The sequence below is a fragment of the Mastigoproctus giganteus genome, chromosome 2 (genome assembly GCF_048544385.1).
Source record: "Mastigoproctus giganteus isolate SK-2022 chromosome 2, ASM4854438v1, whole genome shotgun sequence".
Lineage (NCBI taxonomy): Eukaryota > Metazoa > Arthropoda > Arachnida > Uropygi > Thelyphonidae > Mastigoproctus > Mastigoproctus giganteus.
This window is the reverse complement of record NC_143576.1, coordinates 31,703,158-31,726,716: the sequence shown is the minus strand read 5'-3', so window position 1 is coordinate 31,726,716 and position 23,559 is coordinate 31,703,158. Positions and strand designations below refer to the sequence as shown.

At 36.8% G+C, this 23,559-nt stretch overlaps 1 protein-coding gene across 4 annotated transcripts in view; it reads right to left on the bottom strand.

Annotated features, from left to right (window-relative positions):
- Pi3K59F (phosphatidylinositol 3-kinase 59F) overlaps nt 1–23,559 on the bottom strand; it is a 349,960-nt gene that overhangs the window by 26,392 nt on the left and 300,009 nt on the right. For 3 of the 4 annotated variants that reach the window (XM_090388562.1, XM_090388556.1, XM_090388568.1), the window contains 2 exons: nt 16,572–16,740; nt 11,499–11,589 (listed from right to left, as the gene is read on the bottom strand). In XM_090388562.1, coding sequence (XP_090244688.1) covers nt 11,499–11,589; nt 16,572–16,740 — 260 coding nt within the window. The remainder of the gene's footprint in view (nt 1–11,498; nt 11,590–16,571; nt 16,741–23,559) is intronic. The other variant, XR_016547875.1, reaches the window with a different exon arrangement.

Below are 23,559 nucleotides of genomic sequence, written 5' to 3'. Positions count from 1 at the left end.
TATCAGAAGCCTATGATCTGTAACCAAGTTACAAAGGAGGTTAGGCAGGCAAAGGCAGATTACGAGAAATCTTTGGCAAGGGATGCAAAGAAAAACAGCAAAGAGTTCTTTACTTATGTAAACTCTAGAAGGAAGGGGATGAATCAGATTGGTCCACTTGATATCGATGGATCAACTGTTGATGATCCTGCTCAGGTAGCTAACAAACTGAATGAATATTTTGCATCGACATTCACATATGAGGAGTAATTCAGCGAGGGGAATGCCAGAGGTGTATTCAACTCTGGCAGTAAGCTAGAGAATCTTGTAATAACTGAAAGTAAAGTGGAGGAGAAATTGTTGAAGATAAATACAAGAAAGGCACCTGGGGTGGATGGGATCTATCCAGTTATATTAAAGGAGGCAGCAAAGGAAGTAAGCAAACCCTTAGCCATAATTATGATAGCTTCCTTGGACTCAGGGGAAGTACCCATGGACTGGAGATGTGCAAATGTGACCCCAATTCACAAAGGAGGATCAAAGGGCGACACAAGTAATTATAGACCTGTGAGTTTAACTTCTGTTCCAGGAAAATTAATGGAGGCACTGGTTAAAGAAGCACTGCAGGATCATTTAGACAAGACTTCAGTTATAGCTCGGACACAGCATGGTTTTGTTAAGGGGAAGTCTTGCCTGACCAATTTGATTGGATACTATGATGCAGTCACAAAAGAACTGGATGCAGGGAATAACTTTGATATTATATACTTGGATCTTAGAAAGGCTTTTGATACTGTTGCACATGGAAGACTGCTGCACAAATTGGAGCAGTGTGGCATTGGAGGCAAAAATGCTGCTATGGATAAAGGGGTGGTTGAGGGGGAGAAGACAGAGAGTGGTAATCAATGGACACTGCTCAACGTGGACTAATGTTATTAGTGGAGTTCTTCAGGGTTCAGTGTTGGGTCCGTTGTTGTTTTCGGTGTTTATGAATGATATTGATGATGGGATATCAAGTTTAATGTCCACGTTTGCAGATGATACAAAGGTAGGCAAGGTTGTCAAGGACACTACTGACACTATGCTGCTGCAACAGGATCTGGAAAGGTTGAGCAGATGGGCTGAGAGGTGGCAAATGAAGTTTAACATTGACAAATGTAGAGTACTACATATGGGAAACAGCAACCCCAGAGCAACGTATCAACTCTGTGGTACTATACTGGCAGTGGTAGAGAATGAAAGGGACCTGGGGGTGGTTGTGCAGACAGATATGAAGTTTTCTGAGCAGTGCAGACGGGCTGCAAGAGTAGCTCATGGTGTATTGTCGTGATATATAGGAATTTTTCTAGCAGGGATAAGGAGGTGATTATTCCCTTGTATAAGGCAATGGTCTCGCCACACCTAGAGTACTGTATACAGGTCTGGAGGCCTCATTTCAAGAAGGATGTAGAGATGCTGGAATGAGTACAGAGAAGGGCAACAAGATTAGTGAATGGAACAAAGGGGTGCTCTTACGAAGAAAGGCTTAAGTTTTGCCAATTACAGTGTCTGGGGACTAGGCACCAGCGAGGTGATCTGATAGAGGTGTATAAAGCCCTGAATGGTTTGAGCATGGTCAATGCTGATGGGATTCTTCCTCTTGCTCAGAATAATCACCTGAGAGGGCATAAATTCAAATTGAGAAAAGACAGATGTAGGATAGACGTGAGGAAATTTGCCTTTAGCCAGCGGGTGGTTGGTTGGTGGAATAGACTTCCATCCCTTGTCGTGGAAGTTGATAGCCTAAATAAGTTTAAGGCTCAGCTGGACAGATATTTCAAACGAACAGAGCGGTGAAGTGGAAATGGTTATTTTTTATTTATTTATTATTATTATTATTATTTTTTTTTTTGGCTGATGCTGCATAAGCTTGCTTTCTTGCATCAAATGTCTCTACTAATGCTAATTTTATTTCTGTGCAGTTGTCAGATTAAAAAAAAAAACCTGCAACATTAAGATAATGTGATAAGAAAACTGTTCTGCAGTGTAGTGCCTCAGTGTTATTGGTTTTGTCTAATATTTTTTATTCAGTGAAGAGGAATGTAAAGATCTAGTTGAGTTTCCAGTAGGAAAACAGATCATTTGGTAGCCCTAATTTAGTCACACAAACTCTCCACAATATGCCTATATAAACTATAAACCACAAACATTAAGTGGCTAATAAAAGTTAATTGTTTTATGGGGCTTCCAGTCTTTTCAACTCACATAAATTAAATAACCCCCATACTTTGAAAGGAGCAGTCTCAAACTGAGATCTTGATGGTTCTGAAGAAATGCTAAATGAACATTAACAATAAGGGATAGGAGAGAATAAGAGAATCTCTAGAATTTAAATACTGTCTCAGTCCATCGTAGTCGCCTTTACGAAAGCAATAACCCTTCCCTTTACACCTAATGGTAGTTACCTCTTTGAGTAAATCCCACTTCAGCACACTGTGATCACTGCCACCTAGTGGTTCATTTACCTGCAGATTCTTAATGCATGAAGAATCACTACTGATAATTAAATCAAGAGTATTACTCCCTCTAGTTGCCTCCCGAACATGCTGATGTAGAAAACAATCATCCAATAAATCCACAAAAGCCTTGCTAGTGTGTGAGTGACCAGCCCCCAAATTCCACTCAATATCTGGGAAATTAAAATCCCTCATTATAAGACACTCTGATTTACTGGCCCACTCTATTTCCCTGTACAGTTTCTTATTATACTCATCAGAGTCATTAGGCCTATAGCACACTCCTACTCTCAATTTTCATCTCCCAATGCTTATGTCACACCAAACTGACTCGACACTGCACTGTCCAGCAATGTCAACTGGCTTCACTTCCTTGGATTTTATGTATTTCTTAACTAATAGCATAACCCCTCCTCCCTTCCTATCCTGTCTATCCTTTCTGTAGACATTGTACTCCCCAAATTCCAGTTCTGCATTCCTTATATCTGTGTGACACCACGTCTCTGAAATCCCCACAATATCTGCCTTTGATGTTTTGAGCAATACCTCAAATTCATCAAATTTATTTACTAAACTCCTAGCATTGGTGTACACGCAAGTATACATGCACCTGTTCTTTTTCTTAGCTACCCTAACACAACCTATGTGTTTATTTGTACCCCAATGATTCCCAGCAGTCTCTGAAATATCCTGCATCTTATTTTCCAGGCTGCGGCTCATTCTAATAGAAGCAGTGCAAGAATCACTTTCACCTCTGCCAGTGGCTACTGTTAATCTATTAGTCCTTGTATCCCCCCCCCCCAATCTAGCAGTTTTCCGACCCACCTAACACTGCCTCGATAGCATCAGCAAACGTTCTTGCACCGTTTCTATTTAAGTTTATCCCATCCCTGTAGAAGCAGTCTCTCCTGTTAACAATTACAGACCAGGCTGAAAAAAATTCTACCCCTTGAGCCTTGCACAATCTTTCCAGGGCCGAACTGATCGACAGGGCTTTCATCATATACTCCCTCCTATCGTGTCTGGGCAGAATTGCAGACACTTTCAAATTCAACCCTAATTCATGGCTTTTTTTTTTTTTTTTTTTTCAACAGTGACCTGTACTTGTTAAGTAATTCCGTCGGTCTCCTACTCTTAATATTATTAGTGCCAAAGTGTACAACTATATCACCTTTTGTGCCCTTAAAAGATGATATCCGCTCTACAACGTCATCAACCTTTGCCCCTGGCAGACATACCCTGGTCCTGTTCCACCTATCCTTTTTAGAAAGCAAGTTTCCCATTTCTCTGACAATAGAGTCACCAACAACTACTAGTTCCTTTGGGACCAGCGCATTCTGCCTTGGGGGCTGCCGCTGTGTTGCGTGATGACCAAGTGCAAGCTCTGACATTGGTGTGGGCGGCTGAGAGCTTGATGGGCCCCTCACTTTTAATCCTTCGAGGGCATCCACCCTGTCCTTCAAGCTCTCATATAGGCCCATAACAATGTTGAGTTGTCGCCTGATTTCTTTACACTCCTTGCATCGCGCGCGCACACAAAGACATCCCCCATGGCAGTGTCATGTCCCGTACCTGACTGCTCCACAAACATCAAGCAAGTAGTCCATTTTAATAAGCTGTGATTCAGAGGGCAACTGCCCCCCTCAGTTCTCCCCTGAGCCACAGCACTCCCATTAGCTTGAGCCTTTTGCTTTGCTGCTCTGGTCAGAGTCATGATTTCAATTTAATTTCAATAAAATTTCAATTTCAGTACAAAATTAAAACCCTAAACTTATATCCCAACACAGTTATAACGCTATATTTATGTTTCAGTATCGAGTGTTATCTACGAAATCCCTTTATATAACTTCCGTATCAAGTTAAGTATTAATTATTTATTTTTTACTAATTATTTATTTTACGTAATCCAAGTCGTTATATGTATAGTTAAAGGTACAATTTAATTGACAATGAAGTTCAACAAGATTAATTATCTGATTAATTGACAATATTATGTACTATACTATATTAAGCTTATGCTATCTATTTCGAGATATTATGTATCGCGTAACAATGGCGGCTATTTACGAACGGTAAACACATGGATTTGATACTCTTTCCGATAATAAGTAATACCTACAAAATCTCTATCTAAGTTACTTTAATCTAAATATCGTAAATAGGAATATAAAGTTACTCTAGAAAATAAGTTAATATGCCAATTTAAGCTAATAAAACAGAAAATAAATCAGAAAAAAACTTCTCTGTTCCAGGAGCGGCAAAAATGTACGTCCGCACAGGCTACCCTTGTTCTCAAACTCCAAAATAATAATAATAAGCTAACCATTGAGAGTTCATTCCTTCCAGTGAGCTGCTAGTGTAATTAGATGGCTGGGTTTGCCTAATACAGGGGTCAGCAACCTTTCTGAGTGAAGAGCCATTTTTGATCTAATTAAAAAAAAGAGAGAGAATCCGAAGAGCCACACTTCAGCTCAAGCTGGGGGGGGGGGGAGTTTAAGAAATGGATTAGAGTGGGAACGTGTTTTATTAAAAAAATATATATTTTGAAATATTATTTATTAACAATATTTCTAATTAATGTGACTTTTGCCTCTGAACTTCAGCGAGTCTCTCAACATCAGGGAAGTATGCCGTAATTTTCATCTTTAAACAAGCCAAGAGACTTGCATTGTTCAAACGGTTTCTTGATTTATTTTTAATATAGTTCGTGTTTGAAAATATTTGCCCACAGAAATACGTCGAACCAAAAACTGAGAGAAGTCGAAGCGCAAATATTTTCAAATACGTGTCCGGTAAGCTACACCACGCATCGAACACAATTTGGTCTTGCTTTTTCAACTCATCTATCGGCATCGATTTATGTAGAATTCAAGGGCAGCCTTTTGCCTCTCCAAATCTTCAATTTCAGTTTTAAGGCATTTTAGTCTTGCACTCCACATGTCCTTGACTTTTAAGTCCTCTAATGCCATTTCTAACTTTGCTTCATGTGGGCTAAAAGTTAAAGAGCCGCAGGTTGCCGATCCCTGCCCTAATAGATGCAGATCCTGAAATTCTGTATTGCATCTTTAATTTGGAAGATTTAAAATTTACAGTTAAGTAATGACTAAAAGTTTAATGACTTAAAGTAGTACTTGTAGCTACTACAAGTGACTTGAATTGCATTTGTTAGGCAAGTATGTAACTGTTCACTTGTTGGTTTTGATTGAGAATGTGATTTCACCAAACAAAGTAGCACGAGTGTGAATTATGAAGTTGCAAGAGCATAACTGTAGATAAAACGGAATAGTTGAAAAAAAAAAAAAAAAAAAACTAAAAAGTTCAGAAGTTTAATAGAGCTATAAAAAAGTTTACATTTCGATTGGAGTGCACTATCATTTTGTCTTAAAAGTTGAATATGTTAAAAGGACAAAGGCGAAATACAGTTATAAGTTTATATGGTAGATATAGAAGAATATTAGAAAAAAAAGAAGTTTTTTACTTTTTTTTTTATGATTTTTTTGCTATTTTAAAAATTTTGGTTTGGTTTTATTAAATAATTTCACATTAATATTGTGGCAACCAAGCCAAAATAATAAATTAATATTTAAAAGCATTTATGCATGAAGTTTTAAATTTAAAAATTTTTCAAAATTTCATGGGGAAAAAAATTGCTGTTCAAGATCCATTCAGTGCTCGAACTTACTAAGGAAACAGTTAATATACAAGAGGAAAAGAGTAGAGAAAGAAACTAACCTTGGAGAATGTCAGTATTAGCCGAGGTAGTAGTGGTGGTGGTGGTGGTGGTGGTGACATGTGATGCAAGAAAGCAAGTGTATGAGCTTATGCAGCATAAGCCAAAAGATAAATAAAAATAAATAAATTTACAAAACAAGAAGGCAGAGCCATGTACCATTACCTGCAGTGAGCAGTCAGGGAGAAAACTAGCTACCAAGTTGCAAAAAAGCAGAAGACAAACCATTAAATGGAAGCATGTTTAGAGGATCTCCATGCCAAACATGATAAAAAGCTCAAGACAGACAACACTGCTTGAGTTTTAAACTTATTCACCAAATTTGTCCATAAGCATTGGCAGTTGAATTTCTCCATTACTCTGGAAAAAGAAGAGTTAAGTGCAATGGGACAATAGTTGTAAGGGAAGGATATGTCACGTTTCCCCCCCCCCCCCAAAGAGTCTTACCAGTATAGTAAGACCATTCCAGCTGGCTAGTAAGAGTCAATTTCCATGCACAAGGAAGAACACTAGTGGAATAAGAGTGTAAAAAGTTTAAACACAACAGAGAAGCTCTAGACCACAGGTTTTGAGACAAGTGGTGAAATACCATCATTACCTGAAGAGTGAGTGGATGTGCACTGAGTGGAGTGTGCCTGCTATAGTAGGAGGTGATTTACCAAGACTGTTGAGGCAAGGGTTGGAGGAAAAGTATGAGTCAGCTTATCATTAGTTGAGGATGCAACAAAATCATAAAGGTAGAAGTATGGAGAGATAGAAGTTGTGGTCAACTGACCAGAAACAAAATGCTTGACTACCATTTTGACAAGAAAACGTTTCTTGATCTTAGCCTGTTCAAAATCCAGTTCAGATCAATTAATAACTACTTTATAACTGTTGCAAGTTGTAATGTAGGCAGAAAATAAAACTTGAAACTTCAATACAAGCTAATTACGAGTCCTTATTGGAAAACCAATGTATAAATAAAATATGCAATTTTAGGGTGGAATGAGGAATAAAAAACTACAAGCATAATATCACTCATGATCTGAGAAAACTTCAGGATTAAGATTTAAAACAATAATCCAAACAAAGGAAAAAAGGAACAAAAACATCCCATTTTGCATTCTTGTGATGCCAAATGACACAAGACTCAATGGCCTTGAGAGAAAGGCTTCACTGGAGACAAGAACATCACAAAATTGTGATCTGAGGTACCTAGAAGACCACTAACATTAACTGTGTACTTCAAAGTGAGTTGGTGAGAAAAGGAGTATTTGGTGGGTGGTTAGGATTGTGAAGTATTCTAGTAGGTAAATAAATAAGACATATGTAACTAGAAAGATGAAGCCAGCTGTAGTGGTGAAAATTAAAATCACCAGGTGGGATACTTTATTGTTAGGGAAGGTAGGTTGAATAAAAAGTTTCAAAGAAAGGAAGTCAAAGAGCTCTGAGTGGTTTTTAGAGCTGGGAGAATGATACAGGTAATACATATATTTGACAGAATTACCGCACCTCTAAATAAATGATGCTCCTGTGTAGTAGCAGTTGCCAGAAATAGCAATATGTACCTTCAAGAAGTACCATGGTAACCTTTCGGTTTCTTTACTGTGGCTCCAGGTGATGCTGGCTTCTTTTGTATAACTGGCTCACAGTTATACAGATGACAATTATTCACAGCCTGGGCAGCGAATAATTTTCACTCTACGACTCATGGTAAAAATTTCAGCCAGAAGAGTGGGGGGGGATATAAGTTGTCCGTTTCAAGGACCTTCTTTTGAAAATCTATAGAACTTGAATTAAGCTTGTCCAATATTAGCATTAGTAGAGGCATATGATGCATGAAAGCAAGCTTTTACAGCATCAGCCAAAAAAAAACCTTTCCCATTTCACCCATCCATTCACTCCAAATCTTTGTTAGTTCTGCCTTTTGAATTTATTTAAGTTGTCAACTTCCACAACAGATGGACGTTTGTTCCAGCAATCAACCATCTGCTGGCTAAAGGCAAATATCTGCACATCTATTCTACAACTGTCTTTCCTCAATTTGAATTTATGTCCCTTCATGCAGTTAATCTGGGCAAGAAGAAAAATCATTCACACTGAGCTTGTTCAAACCATTCATGGCCTTATAAGCCTCCCATACATGCTCAGTTAAAATGTGCAGTTTAACAGTGTGACATCATAACTGAAGGAAAAACTGAGTAACTTGTGCATTTTATGCAGGGAATAGCACAGTTCGTAGAACTAAGCAAGCAAGTCATGATTCATGCAGTTAAATGTGCAGATATTTCAGGAAAATACAGTTTGCACCCAGGTTTCATAATGGAATATACAAATAAAAAGGAGAATTCTAGATATTATTGAGTGCTACAGAAGTTTACCAGTACTGTGGGACATGGAACTTGTTTTTTACAGTAACTGAGTGAAAAAAGCACTGGTGTATGATAAACTCGTAGACAAATCAATCACTCATTTTCAAATACCATAGCTTACTCATTATTCTTCTTTTCTGATGTTAATAAAGCCGAGCTCACAAGCAAACAAATGATGTTTTTTCTATTCGTGCAACCCTGAATTCACAAAAACACTGAACAAAATGACAAAACTGATGTGAAACTAGTGCCATGTATGAGAGCATGCTCAATTCAGTTTCTCATTCAGTTTTTTTTTTTTTTTTTTTTTTTACAGTTAAACTGCACATTAACTGAGCATGTATGATAGGCAATACACCTCAATCAGATCACCTCACAGGTGTCTTGTCTCCAGACACTGCAATTTTCGAAACTTAAGCCTTTCTTCGTAAGTATCATAGTTGTTGTTTGGTTTTTAGGAGCATTAGCACACTAAGGCCATATTGCTCTGGGATATGCGGTGACTATTCCCTGACCTTTCCGAATCCTCTGTATTTGGTGGTGATGGGCTCGAACCCCGGTCTAATTAAGAAGTGTGTGCTACACACTGCTGCTCCTTCCCACCTGGCTATGGAGGCGCCAAGTATCATAGTATTCAATCAAATTAGTCAGATTCCCCTTAACAAAACCATCATTTGTCTGAACTATAACTGCAATCTTGTCTAAATGATCCTGCAGTGCTTCTATAACCAGTGCTTCCATTAATTTCCCTGGAACAGAAGTTTAATAGATCTGTAATTACCTGTGTCACCCTTTGAAACCCCTTTGTGAATTTGGGGCAAAACACATTTACACAGCTCCAGTCCATTGGGACTTCCATTAAGTCCAAGGAAGCTCTCATAATTATGGTTAAGGGTTTGCTTACTTCCTTTGCTGCCTCTTTTAATATAACTGGATAGATCCCGTCCACCCTAGGTGCCTTTTTTTTTTTATGTTTAACTTCAACAATTTCTCCTCCACTTTGCTCTCAGTTATTACAAAATCAGTTAGCTCTCTGCCAGAGTTTGATAAACTTCTGGCATTCCCTTCCCTGAATAACATCTCATGTGTGAATGTAGATGCAAAATATTCATTCAGTTTGTCAATTACCTGAGCAGAATCAACAGCCAAACCATCGATGTATCAAGTGGACCAATCTGGTTCAACCCCTTCCTTCTAGGGTTTACATAAGTAAAGAACTCTTTGATGTTTTTCTTTGCATCTTTTGCAAAGGATTTCTCGTAATCTACCTTCGGCTATCTAATCTCTTTTGTGACTTGATTACAGACCAGTTTATATCTACTACAGGCTTCTGAGTCACCTGATAGGTTATATGCATCCCCTGCATTTTTCTTCTCTGCCACGAGTTTCATTAGTTCATCTGACATCCACTTAGTCCTAAACCTTGAACAATATTTCTTAATTGGTATGAAAAGCCTAGTAGCTTCCAAGGTTAATTATTTGAATGCTTCCTATTTAGAATTTGCTGTTGGTAACATCATCAACTGGTCCCACTGTTTAGAATTTAAAAACAGTCTGAGACCACCGTAGTCACCTTTACAAAAGCAAAAATGCTTCCCTTTACCCGTGATGGTAGTTACAACCTTGAGTAAATCCCACATCAGCACACTGCACTGTGTTAAGTGTCACTTAATGGTTCCTTTATCTGCAGATCCTTAATGCATGAAGAATCACTGCTGATAATTAGATCATGAATATTACTCCTGGTTGCCCCTCAAACATTCTGCTGTAAAAAAACAGTCATTCAATAAATCCACAAAATTCTTGTTAGCATGCAAGTGACCAACCCACAAGTTCCAGTCAATATCTGGGAAGTTAAAATCCTCCATTATAAGACAATCTGATTTACTGGCCTAGTCTACTTCTCTGTACAGTTGTTCATTGCACTCATCAGAATCATTAAGCCTATTACACACTTGCTTTCCCAGTGCTTAAGTCACACCAAACTGAATCAACATTGCACTGGCCACCCATGTCAACTGAATGCACTTCCTTAGCTTTTATGCATTTAACTAACAGCATAACCTCTCCTCCCTTCCTACCCTATCTGTACATATGTACATAACTCCCTAAATTCCAATTCCACATTCCTTATATCTGGGTTTATCCCCACAATAAATGCCTTTGATGTTTTGACCAGCACCTCAAATTCATCAAATTTATTTACTAAACCCCTTGCATTGTTGTACATGCAAGTATAAATGCACCTGTACTTACCTTTAATTTCCCATACAGCCCACGTATTTACTTGTTCTTGTTGTTTTTGTTTGGTTTTTTAGGAGCATTAGCAGCTAAGGCCATATTGCTCCGGGGATATGCGGTGGTCATTCTCTGACCTTTCTGCATCTTCCGTATTTGGTGGTCACGGGCTCGAACCCCGGTCTAATCAAGAAGCGTGTGCTACGCACTGCCGCTCCTGCCCACCTTGCTATGGAGGTGCCACATATTTACTTGTTCCACGATGACTCCCAGCACCCCGAGCACCTTTTTTTTCCAGGCTACTGCTTATTCCAATAGAAGCAGTGCAAGAATTACTTTCACCTCTGCTAGTGGCTACTGTTAATCTATTAGTCTGTGTATCTCTCCAAGCTAGTAGTCTTCTGATCCACCTAACACTGCCTTGATAGCATCAGCAAATATTCTTGCACCCTTTCTGTTTAAGTGCATCCCATAAGTGCATCCTCTCCTGTTAATTAGATTTATAATGCCCAAAATATCCTCTGTGAGCAGAGCATAAGATGGCCATTGTAGTATGCCAGGCATATTTCAACTTTTAATTACCACACTGCACAGCAAAATGCTCTCTGCACAACATATCCAAGAACATTCAATAAAAAGGAAATTTTATTGATCAACTAAACAAATGAAAAAAAATAATAATAAAAATAAAGAAAGGCTTACCTTTTTCACTGTTTTATCTGGTTCTAGAGCTATGTCTGGAACACTAGCATCCACCATCAGAGCAAAGAGGTTTAATATAAGGTTGGCATGCCTATATAAGTAAAAAAAAAAAAATAGTTCAAAAAATTTTAAAAGGATCATGAAAGGACAGAGAGGTCATAACCTCTTTAATTGTAATGAAGTCCTGGTATTTGGATGCTTAAATTAAAGTTAATTTCATGGTTAGCCTCGCGTAATTTAGTTCAACTTTGGCTCAACTTTGCTTGATTCAGTTGTTCATGGTTCAACCTTGTATGGCATAAATGCAGAATTCCAAGGGATTTTCTAACCAATCATTGGAAACAATGTGCATGGGAATGAACATAATGAGACACTCTTTTCCCTTAAGTTGGTGTCTCATGGTCATGCATAGCAGTTCATGGTGCTGCCTGATATGGATCCAAGCTGGTTGTGATTCTATTTATTTTGATGGAAAATAGCATGGCACCCAGGACAGATCCTTAATTCTAACCTGAAGTCTTCATGAAATTTTGGATGAATAGAGGTAAATATCCTCTGAGTCCCGCATTGTAGAAGTCTTATTATTATTATTAGTAGTAGTAGTACAGGAAAACGATGCAAGCCAGCAAGCTTATACAGCATCACAAAAAATAAAAAAGTAAATAAAAATACATTATTCATCTCATCTATCCATCCCCTCTAATAATATATCTGATTCTTCCTTAATTTTATTCCAACTATCCACTTCAATGATACCAGATAGTAATTTGTTCTAACAATCACTATCTGGCTGAAAGAAAATCATCAGCCAGCTATCCTTTTTTAATTTAAGTCCTCTCTCTCTCTCTTGTCTGAGAAGTTAGAATACCTTCATCATTAAGTTTAATCAATCCATTTAAAGCCTTAAACACTCCAATTAGATCTTTCAAAGCACTTAGCTTCAAAGCACTGCAATTTTCAGAACAGAAGTCTTTTGTGGTGAGAGTAGCCCTTTATGTTTTTAACTAATCTGGTTCTCTGTAACCATTACAAGACACCCACATCTTTCCCAAAATGAGGCTTCCAGACCAGTATGCAGTACTCAAGATGTGGCCTAACCATTGCCTTATACATTTCTTGTAGGATACTGTATCTCCATGCTATGTCACAGGCTTGCTCAAAACATATAGTCTAAACAGATCCCGTTTCGAGCTTATAAATGCATTTCTAATGTCCGCTTCTATTCTTATTAGGCGATGTAATCTGGTTTTGTTGCATATAAATCCACACTGCATACTGGTAAACCAGATGGTTGACTCTACAAAGCACACTATGTTTGTTGATAATTTTCTCCAAACTTTAAATAGCTAGCGAGGGCCACAAGTTGTTTGAGCTGTTCTGATCTTTACTGGGTTTTGGAAAAGCTTATACTATTTTATGTGATGCCATGCAAAAACATCATATTGGTTCTCTAGGAAAATGTGTTTATACAATTTGAAGTTTCTTTTAGATGTTGAAGCATGTAAGTTTATATGGTCTGGTCTTACTATACTTGGTTTTGCTTGTGTTATTGCTTCAAGTAATTCATGTAGTGTAATTAGTTCATTATGTAGTTAAATTTTTAATTTATAAAAATTAATTAAACTCTTCTCAGTTTTCTCCTTATAGGTCAAAAATTCTGTATTGTACAATTGTTTTTGATATTTTGGCAAAGGTTTCTCCCAATATATTAGCAATATTTCATGGGTCACTGCTTTTTCCATTCCAGTGTAAATGGTTGGTTCCTATATTTCCCAATCATTTTTTTCATATGTAATTTCTTCCACATGATTGCATGTTTGTTGTCCTGTTTATTGAAGATGTAAAATGGGTCCAGGAAGTTTTTCTGGCCTGTTTTTGGTATACCTAGCTTTTGTTCATGCTTGTTTATATATTAGGAGATTATCTTCAGAAGTTACTCAAAACTATTTTGTTGTCTCCTTGTTTTCCTGCAGTCTGCATTCCACTAGCATTTTAGATGCAGTTGAAAATGAGTCGAGGTTGTAGGTATTGTTTGCTCAGCTGCTTAATCACACTGGATAAGTTTGATCACATGCTGACAGTGGGAACAATATGGTAAAAAGGTTATGCATTGTTGTATGGATTTTTTTGTTTTTTCACTGTTGATTGGCAAAAGCCTAACATTCTTCCATCTTGCAGATTATACTAATTACAGTAATCACTGCATACCTCTGCACAATTTCTGGACAGAGGACAAAATCAATCCAAGTGATGTTTGTATTATTGGTTGCTTTTATAGTTTTAAACAAATCAGCAACTCAGATCATAATGTGCCATTTTGTATTATGTTTGTTTGTGTGTTAATGGGCTGATTTGCATGTTGTGTGGGATGAAAAGCTACTTGTGAGATTTCTTCAACTATCAAATACCAACAAAATACACAACATTTTGTTGGTATTTGGAATCACTAACAAAATGTTTTTACCTTTAGAAGATTTAATTAGAGAGTTGTCTAAGTTATGTTAGAAATGATTTTTAGTATTTTGTTGTGCTTAATATGTTTGTCTCAGTATGCATTCAGTTTTAACTCCATGTTTATGCTTTATAAGCATCATATTCTAATTATAAGTTTGGTATTGCATCACACATACAAAGTAAAAAACTGTAAAATTGATAAATACGAGGGCTGTTCAATGAAGAATGATCATAATTTTTCACAAACAACTATCCTGCTTGCTATTTCTAGCTGAGCTGCAGAATTTAAGACCAACCAAATGCCAAACTGCATCACATAGCAACTGCACAGTTGACTCGCTTATGCACAAAGTGTGACCTTAGCAGTCATTTATGCCTGTTCAGTTTTGCTTAAGTAACAATGTGTACGCTTTGGCTTACTAAAAAAAAAAAAAAAATAATAAATAAATAAAATAACAATAATAATACATTCATTTAACATTGGGTATTATTCCTGAATATAGTTTGCTATATTTAACAGTCATTTAAATTAATATGCCAGCTATTTGGACAAAATAGAAACGGGTATTTAATCGCTTAAGAAGGTACGAAAGGGCAAAGAGAAATTTGCAGAAAAGGAGAGAACTTTGACCCAAAGTAGGTCATGACCATTTTTCCTGGAAAAAAGGATTAAGGGAAAACAGGGTGCTGCATAGATATATAAGGAGAAGGGCGCAAAACTGGGGAGTCCTTTTTGCTTTTTTCGTTGTGTAGAGGTGTCGGGTGGTAGGTAGAGAAGTGAGGGTTGTGCACGTAGAAGTTTTTGGTACAGAAATGGTATAAAACGTGAGGAAGGGATCCCCGCTTTTGGGAATTAAAGCCGAAATTCGTTAAAGAAAAGGTTTCCAGGAGAAGGTACAAGAGAATAGATATCCAGAGAATAGAAATTAATTTGGCTGATGAATATTTAACAAGTGGATCTGGAAGTAAGTGGCCAAATTTTCTTTTATAATGTCTCCCGCACAAAATTATTTGAACTAGAAGGAATTAGTATTAACTGGAACTCCCAGAAGGCATTCAGTGTTCTTAAGGAATAATACATGTTACATAAGACGATTGGTAAGGAATACTATAGGTTCATCAGACTATTGTTAAGGATGAATATATTAACTCATTAGAGCGCGGAGTTTGTATGAGTTTTATACTTGGAGTGTACGAGATATTTTAATATGGAGTTGTTGTAATATCCATATTTATTCAGGAAGACTGTATTGTAAAATGTATATGTTACCGATGAGGACTGTGTCTTATAAAGAAAATGTATGATCAAGGCCTAGCAATATTATTATTTGTATATTAAATTGTTCTTTGATAGTAAAGTGTGTCTGGAGTAAAATTTGTCTTCACTCTACTCTGTATCCTAAAAGTATTCTGAAGGGACATGGAGATTTTCCCTGCAGTCAGAGGTCCTATCATATATAAAATGAAGTAGGACAGCAAATATTACACAGCAGTCCTTGCGTAAGTTGTAATAGGTAAAAGTTGGCTTTAATCAGCCAGAACAAACAAGCCCTACAAATGGGTGTGACACATGAGGAACAGTATGCTACTCTCTCAAATTTCGTTTCCATCCCAACAAAACATAATCTAAAGTGTATGAGAGGCTTATGGTGAATCTATGCTTCCTTACAGCACAGCCTGCAGGTGATTTACTATGTTTAAAGGTGAATGTGATTCAATCACAAAAATCAGCAATCCTGGACCTCCAACCATGCTGTCATCACAGAAACCATAAACACTGCTTTTGTAATTGTGAGGATCGTTGTAAGACAACTGGCTGCATCATGACAATGTTGAAAATTTCGATAAGAAGGACGCACAGTATTCTCTGTGACCATTTGCATATGACAAATTTGTTCATGCTGGGTTCCAAGACTACTCACACCTGAGAAACAGCAAGTTCACATGAAGATTTGTCAGGAGCTACAACAGATGGTGATGCTCTGCACAAGGTATTAATGGCAGACAAGGCATAGTTTCATCATTTTTACCCAGAGAGTAAGCAACAAAGCTGTGTTTGGGTTTGGAAGTCTACATTGTTGCCAATTGAAAAAAATTGTGGTCATTCCTTTTTTTTTTTTGACATCCAAGGAATAGTTTATCAGCATGTTGTGCCACGTCATATGACTATTAGAGGACCTTACTACAGAACTGTACTGTACATTTTGTGGGATCACATTTATCGCAAATGACCACAACTATACACAGATGAGTGGGTGCTGCATCATGACAATGCAAGACCTCACATTGCTCATAGTGTCATGAAGTGCCCAGCCAGCATTAAAGTCAAATGTGTTCCTCATCCACCCTACAGCCTTGACCATGCAACCTGGTTTATTTTTTTTTTCCAAGGTTAAAAAAAGGAGCTGCAAGGAAAACATTTCCAGTCATCAGAAGAAGTTGTTAAGACAAAGACTATTCTCAAAATGCATGTCAAAAAATGGCTTCAACCATGTTGAAGCCATTTTTTTACATTTTTGAAGAATCACAAAAATACTGAATTAAGTGCATTTCATCAAATGGGAACTACTTTGAAAAGGATCAACATACCTTTATTTACCTGTGTATGTAAATATTTACCTGCGGAGATGAAGAAAAGCTGTGTAACACTGTGTCCTGAACTCCTGATAGTAATCTGAATTTATGCCCCCCATAGCCTCTACCATTTCCTTACTGAGTTTCATGGGGGGAGGAAGAGGCTTTGGATCTCTTCCAAGTATATAGCCAAAGTCGATATGAAACAACTTTCCTTTGAAGAGAAAAATAATCATATATGATGCATAATTTATAAATGGAAAACACAAATAAGTAAATTAATTTATGATTTGATTTAATTTTTTATGGTGCATTGGTAACTCAGGAAATGGTGTGCTATGTTGAAAAGTAAAAAGATTAAGTGACTTGGGTAAACTATAAAAAGGTCATGACAAAATATAAACAAAAATGTAATAAACATTAATAAAAAAAGTATGAGTATACAATACAAATATTATGAAAAATAATAAAAAATAATAATTGTTTATATGAATTAGGAAAAATTTACAGTTAATATAAATTTCAGATATGGTGACAGATGTTTAAATTAAAGACATTTCTGTCAGATTTTATCTGACAAAAATGTCAGGATTTTAGTCGCAAATGACAGATTGTATCAGATTTCAGAAAAATGTCAGATTTTATCTGACAGTATATATAAGGCTCAGTCAGGTGGCTAAAATGTGCTAAAAACTCTGTGCATGTTTTTAGTGAATTCTTTCACTCAATAAAAACATAACTAATGGTAAAAATATTGTCTGCACATAGGAAGGTCAACAGCCTTCAACAGAAAAAAATGCTTAAGGTGACTGTATCTATGTGGATTGGAGCAAGAACAAATTCCTCTTTTTGATTCCTGAGCAGGGTAGAGAGCCACAGTTTGATTGTTACTGTATCCCAAATGACATGAACCCTGTCATTGGAAATACAGTTTCTTTCACATTACTTGCTTGTAGTCTGTGGGAAGGGTGGTGGCAGCGAAAATAGTTATCCACAGTCTTTGATGATTTAGCTGCATTGCTAAACGAATTTTCCATGGATGAGATATGACCAAATATAGAAGCATTTGGAAAGACAATAGAGATCCCTCAGATAATTCACACTCTGAACCATCACACTTTATTCACACAATAATCCATCTTGCAGAAATCAGAGTATTTGATTCAATTGGTAAAATATAATTGCTGGTAGGCAGAAGATGGACTAAGAGACCTGTCTTGATTTTTAAGGGAGAAGCACAAATTGGCATAAATATTAGTAATTGAAAGATTTAAATAATCAAAATAATTTTACTAAGCAATTATTTAATTATATTTAGTAATAACAATTTAATAATAAACAGCTACTTTACTCTACACAATCTCTCAAATCTGCTTTACCATGGAATATTGCTCGTGCTCCAAATGCATCTCTTGAACTTCGAGACTATACAAAAGGCAACCAGGTTAATTAATGTCCCATCAAAAAATCTCTCCACTATCTCATAGATATTCAGTTTCTGCTGCTTGATTACTTCCATGGCACTGTTCTAAAATTGGCACCTATAATTCCACCACTCCTCTAAACCAGTCCAAACCCATGCTAAAACCAGTCAACAACCAGTTACTGTCCAACTCTAAACTCACAGAACTAATATTTCCTCATTTATCCCTTCTGTTCTCTGAAATGACCTTCGTTCACATGCATTTCTCAAAAATTACAATCTACAGAAACTCAAGCCTAACCTCAAGAACTAACTTTCTTCTCAACCTTTAACCCATGCACAGTACCAAGTATTCATGGTTCTAATACCATTTGTGTTAGGTTCCAAAACAATAAAAATAATAATAATAAAATAATTGTTTAATAAAATTCATCACCAAGTTCATTAGAAATATGAATTAGAGAGATTTTGGCTGGTTTAGTTAAAACAACATACAAAAAAATTCTCTATAAAAGGGTTAGATATATAATAAAACTGAAAGTATAGAAAAATGAATTTTTATAATAATTAATAGAGCATTAAAATCTGTATTAAAAAATAAAATTATGCACAAAAATGTACACCTCCCTATTCCAACAACATTAGTTCCTTATAAATGAATTTTTTCCACATCCAGGAAAATAATGAGTGAAGCAAGAAATCTATTTTATTCCAAACATTTACACAATATTAATTTTTTCCCCTATTTTTAAAACTAATACAGGTTGAGCATCACTAATCCGGCAGTGTTAGGACCTGTGGGGTGCCAGATTAGTGAGTTTGCCAGATCACTGGTGGTTATTTTAGCACATACATTTTACCCAACAGCTAACCACCTCCTTCGACCTTTAACACGTTGACTGCCAAGCTAGTTGAAGAAAAAAAATTCCCCAGGGGCCAAAAATAATTTGATTAGTAATTCTAAAATAAATATTGTAATGTCAGTGTTGTCATTTTTTTCGCTTAAAATGTAAAAAAAAAAAAAAAAAAGTTTTTTTTATGTTGCATATATGTTGGTTACTTTATTTACTTCTTGAGAAGCCATGTCGGCCACATACGTGTGACGCTATTACAGCATACACATGAAGGTCGTTTGTGATTAGTTTATTGCAAGCACTGCAATAAAACTAATTGCCATAATATAAAATCTCAAACGTCGCAATAAGTTTGTCAGTGCGCTGTATTATCTATCATACTGTGTTGTGTTTTTCCACAAGTTTGTACAAGTGTATTGTAAAAAGTAAAAAAAATCTAAAAAGGAATGGCTAAAAGAAAATTACTAAAATAAGAGGAACTGAGAGAAATTGCTGGAATTTACAATTAAGCAGAGTTAAATTTCTCACAGACACACCACTGTCGAGTTTTTTCAGAAGTTCAACTTTATCTGCTATGGACAATGTACGGGAGGCACTTCCTTTATGCACTGGAACCATGGCTGGGGCTAAATGTGAACAGGTTATAATAATATGATGCTGCAACCAACGCCACCAAAACAGTAGCAGCAGGTTGGTGTGCCGACATAGGAAATTTGAAATTACGTTCGCGGAAATTATGTCCGAATTAGCGGTGGAACTGGATTAGTGATGGTCGACCTGTACTTAATTTTTTTAATTCTTTATTTTTATGAGAAACAAAAAATTAGATTTCAACAAAAACTATGGGCGACAGATTTTTTTTTTTTGCAATTTGCATACAATTTAGGCAATTTATGCAAATTTTACATTTTAGGTGCATTCAATGATCAAATACCAAGAAGTACTTAATGTGGCTACCAATCACATGAAAATCACCGTGTGCTGCTTATTTGATGGATAGCTGTAAGATAGGATTTGTGTAACACTTTTTTTTTTTTTTTTTTTTAGGTGGGGGATGCAGGAGATATGTGCCAACCTGTTAATGTCAAATTACATACAAAGGTCCATTAGAATATCTAAATAAGTTCTGAAGTTTTCCAAAGAATTAGAAAAGTAATTCCAAATTTACTGCACTGATTCAATGAAGGGATGGAAGGCTAGGAGTTCTATGGAATCAAAATCACTCTGAAAAGCTTCCAAGGCAGAGGTGTGCAACCCAGGGGTCCTGACAGAAGTTCAAGGGGCTGTGAGGGAGGATTGCCAATTAAGAAATGTTGAAAAAGAAATTTATTATGTTGTGTGATATTGTAGTTCCTACAATGTCACACAATATAATAAAAGTAATATGTATTCTAGGAACTACAATGTCATGCTAAATGATAAACGTTTTATGTTTGGGTCATTTCTTTACAAAATTCCTTAACTGGCAACACTCATGACCGCACTGTAGTTCTACAATGCCTTGCAATATTTTAATCTTGCAAACTACTAGGCTTTCATACCAACTAAGAAATACTGTTCAGGCTTGAATGGATGTCAGATGAACTAATGAGATTCACGGCAGAGAAAAAAAATGCATGAGATGCATATAACTTATCATACAACCCAGAAGCCCATGGTAGATATAAGCTAGTCTGTAATCAAGTCACAAAGGAGGTTAGGAAGGCCTTGACAGTGCCCCTGCAAGTATGCAGGGGCACTGTCAAGGACAAGTTATGTCAAGGAGTTAGGTATATTCTTGCTGTGTGTACACCATATCCAAAAATTTCATTATTTCATACAACATAACACAATTCAAGGATTATGCCTAAATGGATGTCAGATAAACTAATGAGATTCGTGGCAGAAAAGAAAAGTGCATGGGATGCATATAAATTATCAGAAGACTTCTATGCCTATGGTAGATAGAAGTCTGTAATGCTAGTCTGTAATCAAGTCACAAAACAGGTTGGGCATGCAAGCAAAGGCAGATTACGAGAAATCTTTGGCAAAGGATGCAAAAAAAAAAAAAAAAAAAAACCAGCAAAGAGTTCTTTTATGTAAACTCTAGAAGGAAGGGGATGAATCAGATTGGTCCACTTGATATCAATGGTTCAATTATTGATAATCCTACTCATATAGCTGACAAACTGAATGAGTATTTTACATCTACCTTCACATATGAGGAATTCTGTAGGGAAATGGAGGCCTGAAGTTTATCAAACTCTAACAGGGAACTATATGATTTTGTAATAACTAACAAACCTGTTAGATTAACTTCTGTTAAGCTAACAGGTCTGTAAACCTCCTTTGTGACTTGATTACAGACCAATTTATATCTACCATAGGTTTCTGTATCACCTGATAATTTATATGCATCTCATGCACTTTTCTTATCTGCCATGTGTCTCAATAGGTCATCTAACACCCATTTAGGTCATTTAGGCCTCGAACAGTATTTCTTTGTTGGTATGAAAAGCCTAGTTGCTTCTTTGATTACTTCCCATTTAGAATTTGCTGTTGGTAACATCATCTGCTGGTCTCACTGCACACAATTTAAAAACTGTCTGATACCTTTCTAGTCACCCTTATGAAGGCAAAAGCATTTCTCTTTACTGTTGACAGTAGTTGTCTTTAATTAAATTCCACATTAGTAGACTGTGATTGTTGCCACCCAGTGGGTCTTTTACCTGCAGATTCTTAATGCATGAAGAATCACTGCTGATTACCAGATTAAGAATATTGCTTCCTCTCTAACATGCTGTTGTAGAAAACAGTCATCTAAGAAATCCACAAGTCTTGCTCGTGTGTGAATGACCAATCCACAAATTCCAGTCAACATCTGGAAAGTTAAAATCCCCATTATGAGACATTCTGATTTGTTGGCTCAATCTATTTCTCTGTGTGGTTGTTTGGTATACTCATTACAGTCATTAGGCCTATATCATGCTCCTACTCTCAATTTTGTTTTCCCAGCGATTATATCACACTAAACTGACTCGACATTGCACTCGTCACCCAAGTCAACTGGATGTACTCCCTTAGATTTAATATTCTTCTTAACTAAGAGCATAACTGCTCCACCTCTTCTGTCTTGTCTGTCCTTTCTGTATACATTGTACTCCCCATATTCCAATTCACCATCACTTATGTCTGAGTGACACCACATCTCTGCTCTTACTGCAATGTCTGCATTTTGCAAATTAATCAGTACTTCAAATTCGTCAAATTTATTTACAATGCCCCTAATAATTACAGTAAATGCAAGTATACATGCATGAGTTTTTACTCTTGGTTATTCTAACACAGCCCATATATTCATTTGTTACATGATGACCCACAGCAGGACCTGAAATCCCAGACTCCTTGCTTTCCAGGCTGCTGCATGTACCAATACTAGCAATACCAGAATCACTTTCACCTCTGTCTGCAGCTCTAGTTAAACTATTAGTCTGTGTATCCCCCAAACTAGCAGTTTTCTGTACCACCTATCACTGCCTCAATAAATAGTCTTGCACCCCCTTCTATTCAAGTGTATCCCATCTCTCTAAAAGCAGTCTCTCCTCTTAACAAGCACAGAATGCTGAGAAAAATTCTACCCTGTAGGCTTGCATAGTCTCTCCAGGGGTGAACTGATTGACAAGGCTCTCAACATATACACCCTCCTATCATGTCTGGGCAGAATTGCAGACACTTTCAAATTCAATCCTAACTCGTGACTTTTTGGCACTGTTGCCCCGTTTCTTATTAAGTTCTCAGATCTCTTACTCTTAATATCATCAGTGCCAACACGTACAACATCATCTTTTGTGCCCTTAAAAGATATTTGCTCTACGTCATCTACTTTTACCCCTGGCAGACATATCCTGGTCCTATTCCACTTATCCCTCTTGAACAACATATTTTCCATTTCACTGAAATTGAGTCACCAACAATAACTAACTGCTGTGGAACGAGTGCATTCTGCCTTGAAAATTGATTGCCACTGTGTTGTCTGATGCACAAAAGTGGGCTTTGGCATTGAGTTGGGCAACTGAGAGCTTGATGAGCCCCCCATTTTAATTCCTTCAAGTGCATCTACCCTACTCTTCAAATTCTCATAAACACCCTATAGAATGCAGAGTTGAAACCTACGTTATCACCACCTGACTGAATGCATTTATTACACCATTCTAAAAGTCTCTGAAGAGTCAATGAAGGTATCCAAAGTGGTGATGTCAGTTTGGCAGTTATGATTTTCTTTACATCCTCAATATCCTAAAATTCTTTCCTTTGAGGGTAGTTTTCACCTTGGGAAAGAAGAGGAAGTCCGCTGATGCTAGATCGAGACAGTACAGTGGATGGTTATTTTGTACAATGTTTTGTCAGAAATATCTTCACAACAAGAGCAGAATGGTTTGGGACATTGTTGTGCAACAAGAACCAGATGCTTTCCTCTCAAAATTGCAGCTTCTCCTAGGAAATGCACTTCAACAGTTTTGAAGTGTTTGTACACAGAACACAGCATTGACTCTCTCCCCTTTAGGTAAACATTCCTTCTGATGAGTCACACCCTGTTTGTCAAAAAACATTAGCATTAGCAAGGGCACATGATGCAAGAAAGCAAGCTTATATAGCATTAGCCAAAAAAACAAACACGGCCCCCCCTTCTCATATCACTCATCCACCTGCTCCGAATGTTTGTCTAGTTCTGCCTTGAATCTGTTTAAGCTATCAACTTCTACAACAGCAGATGGAA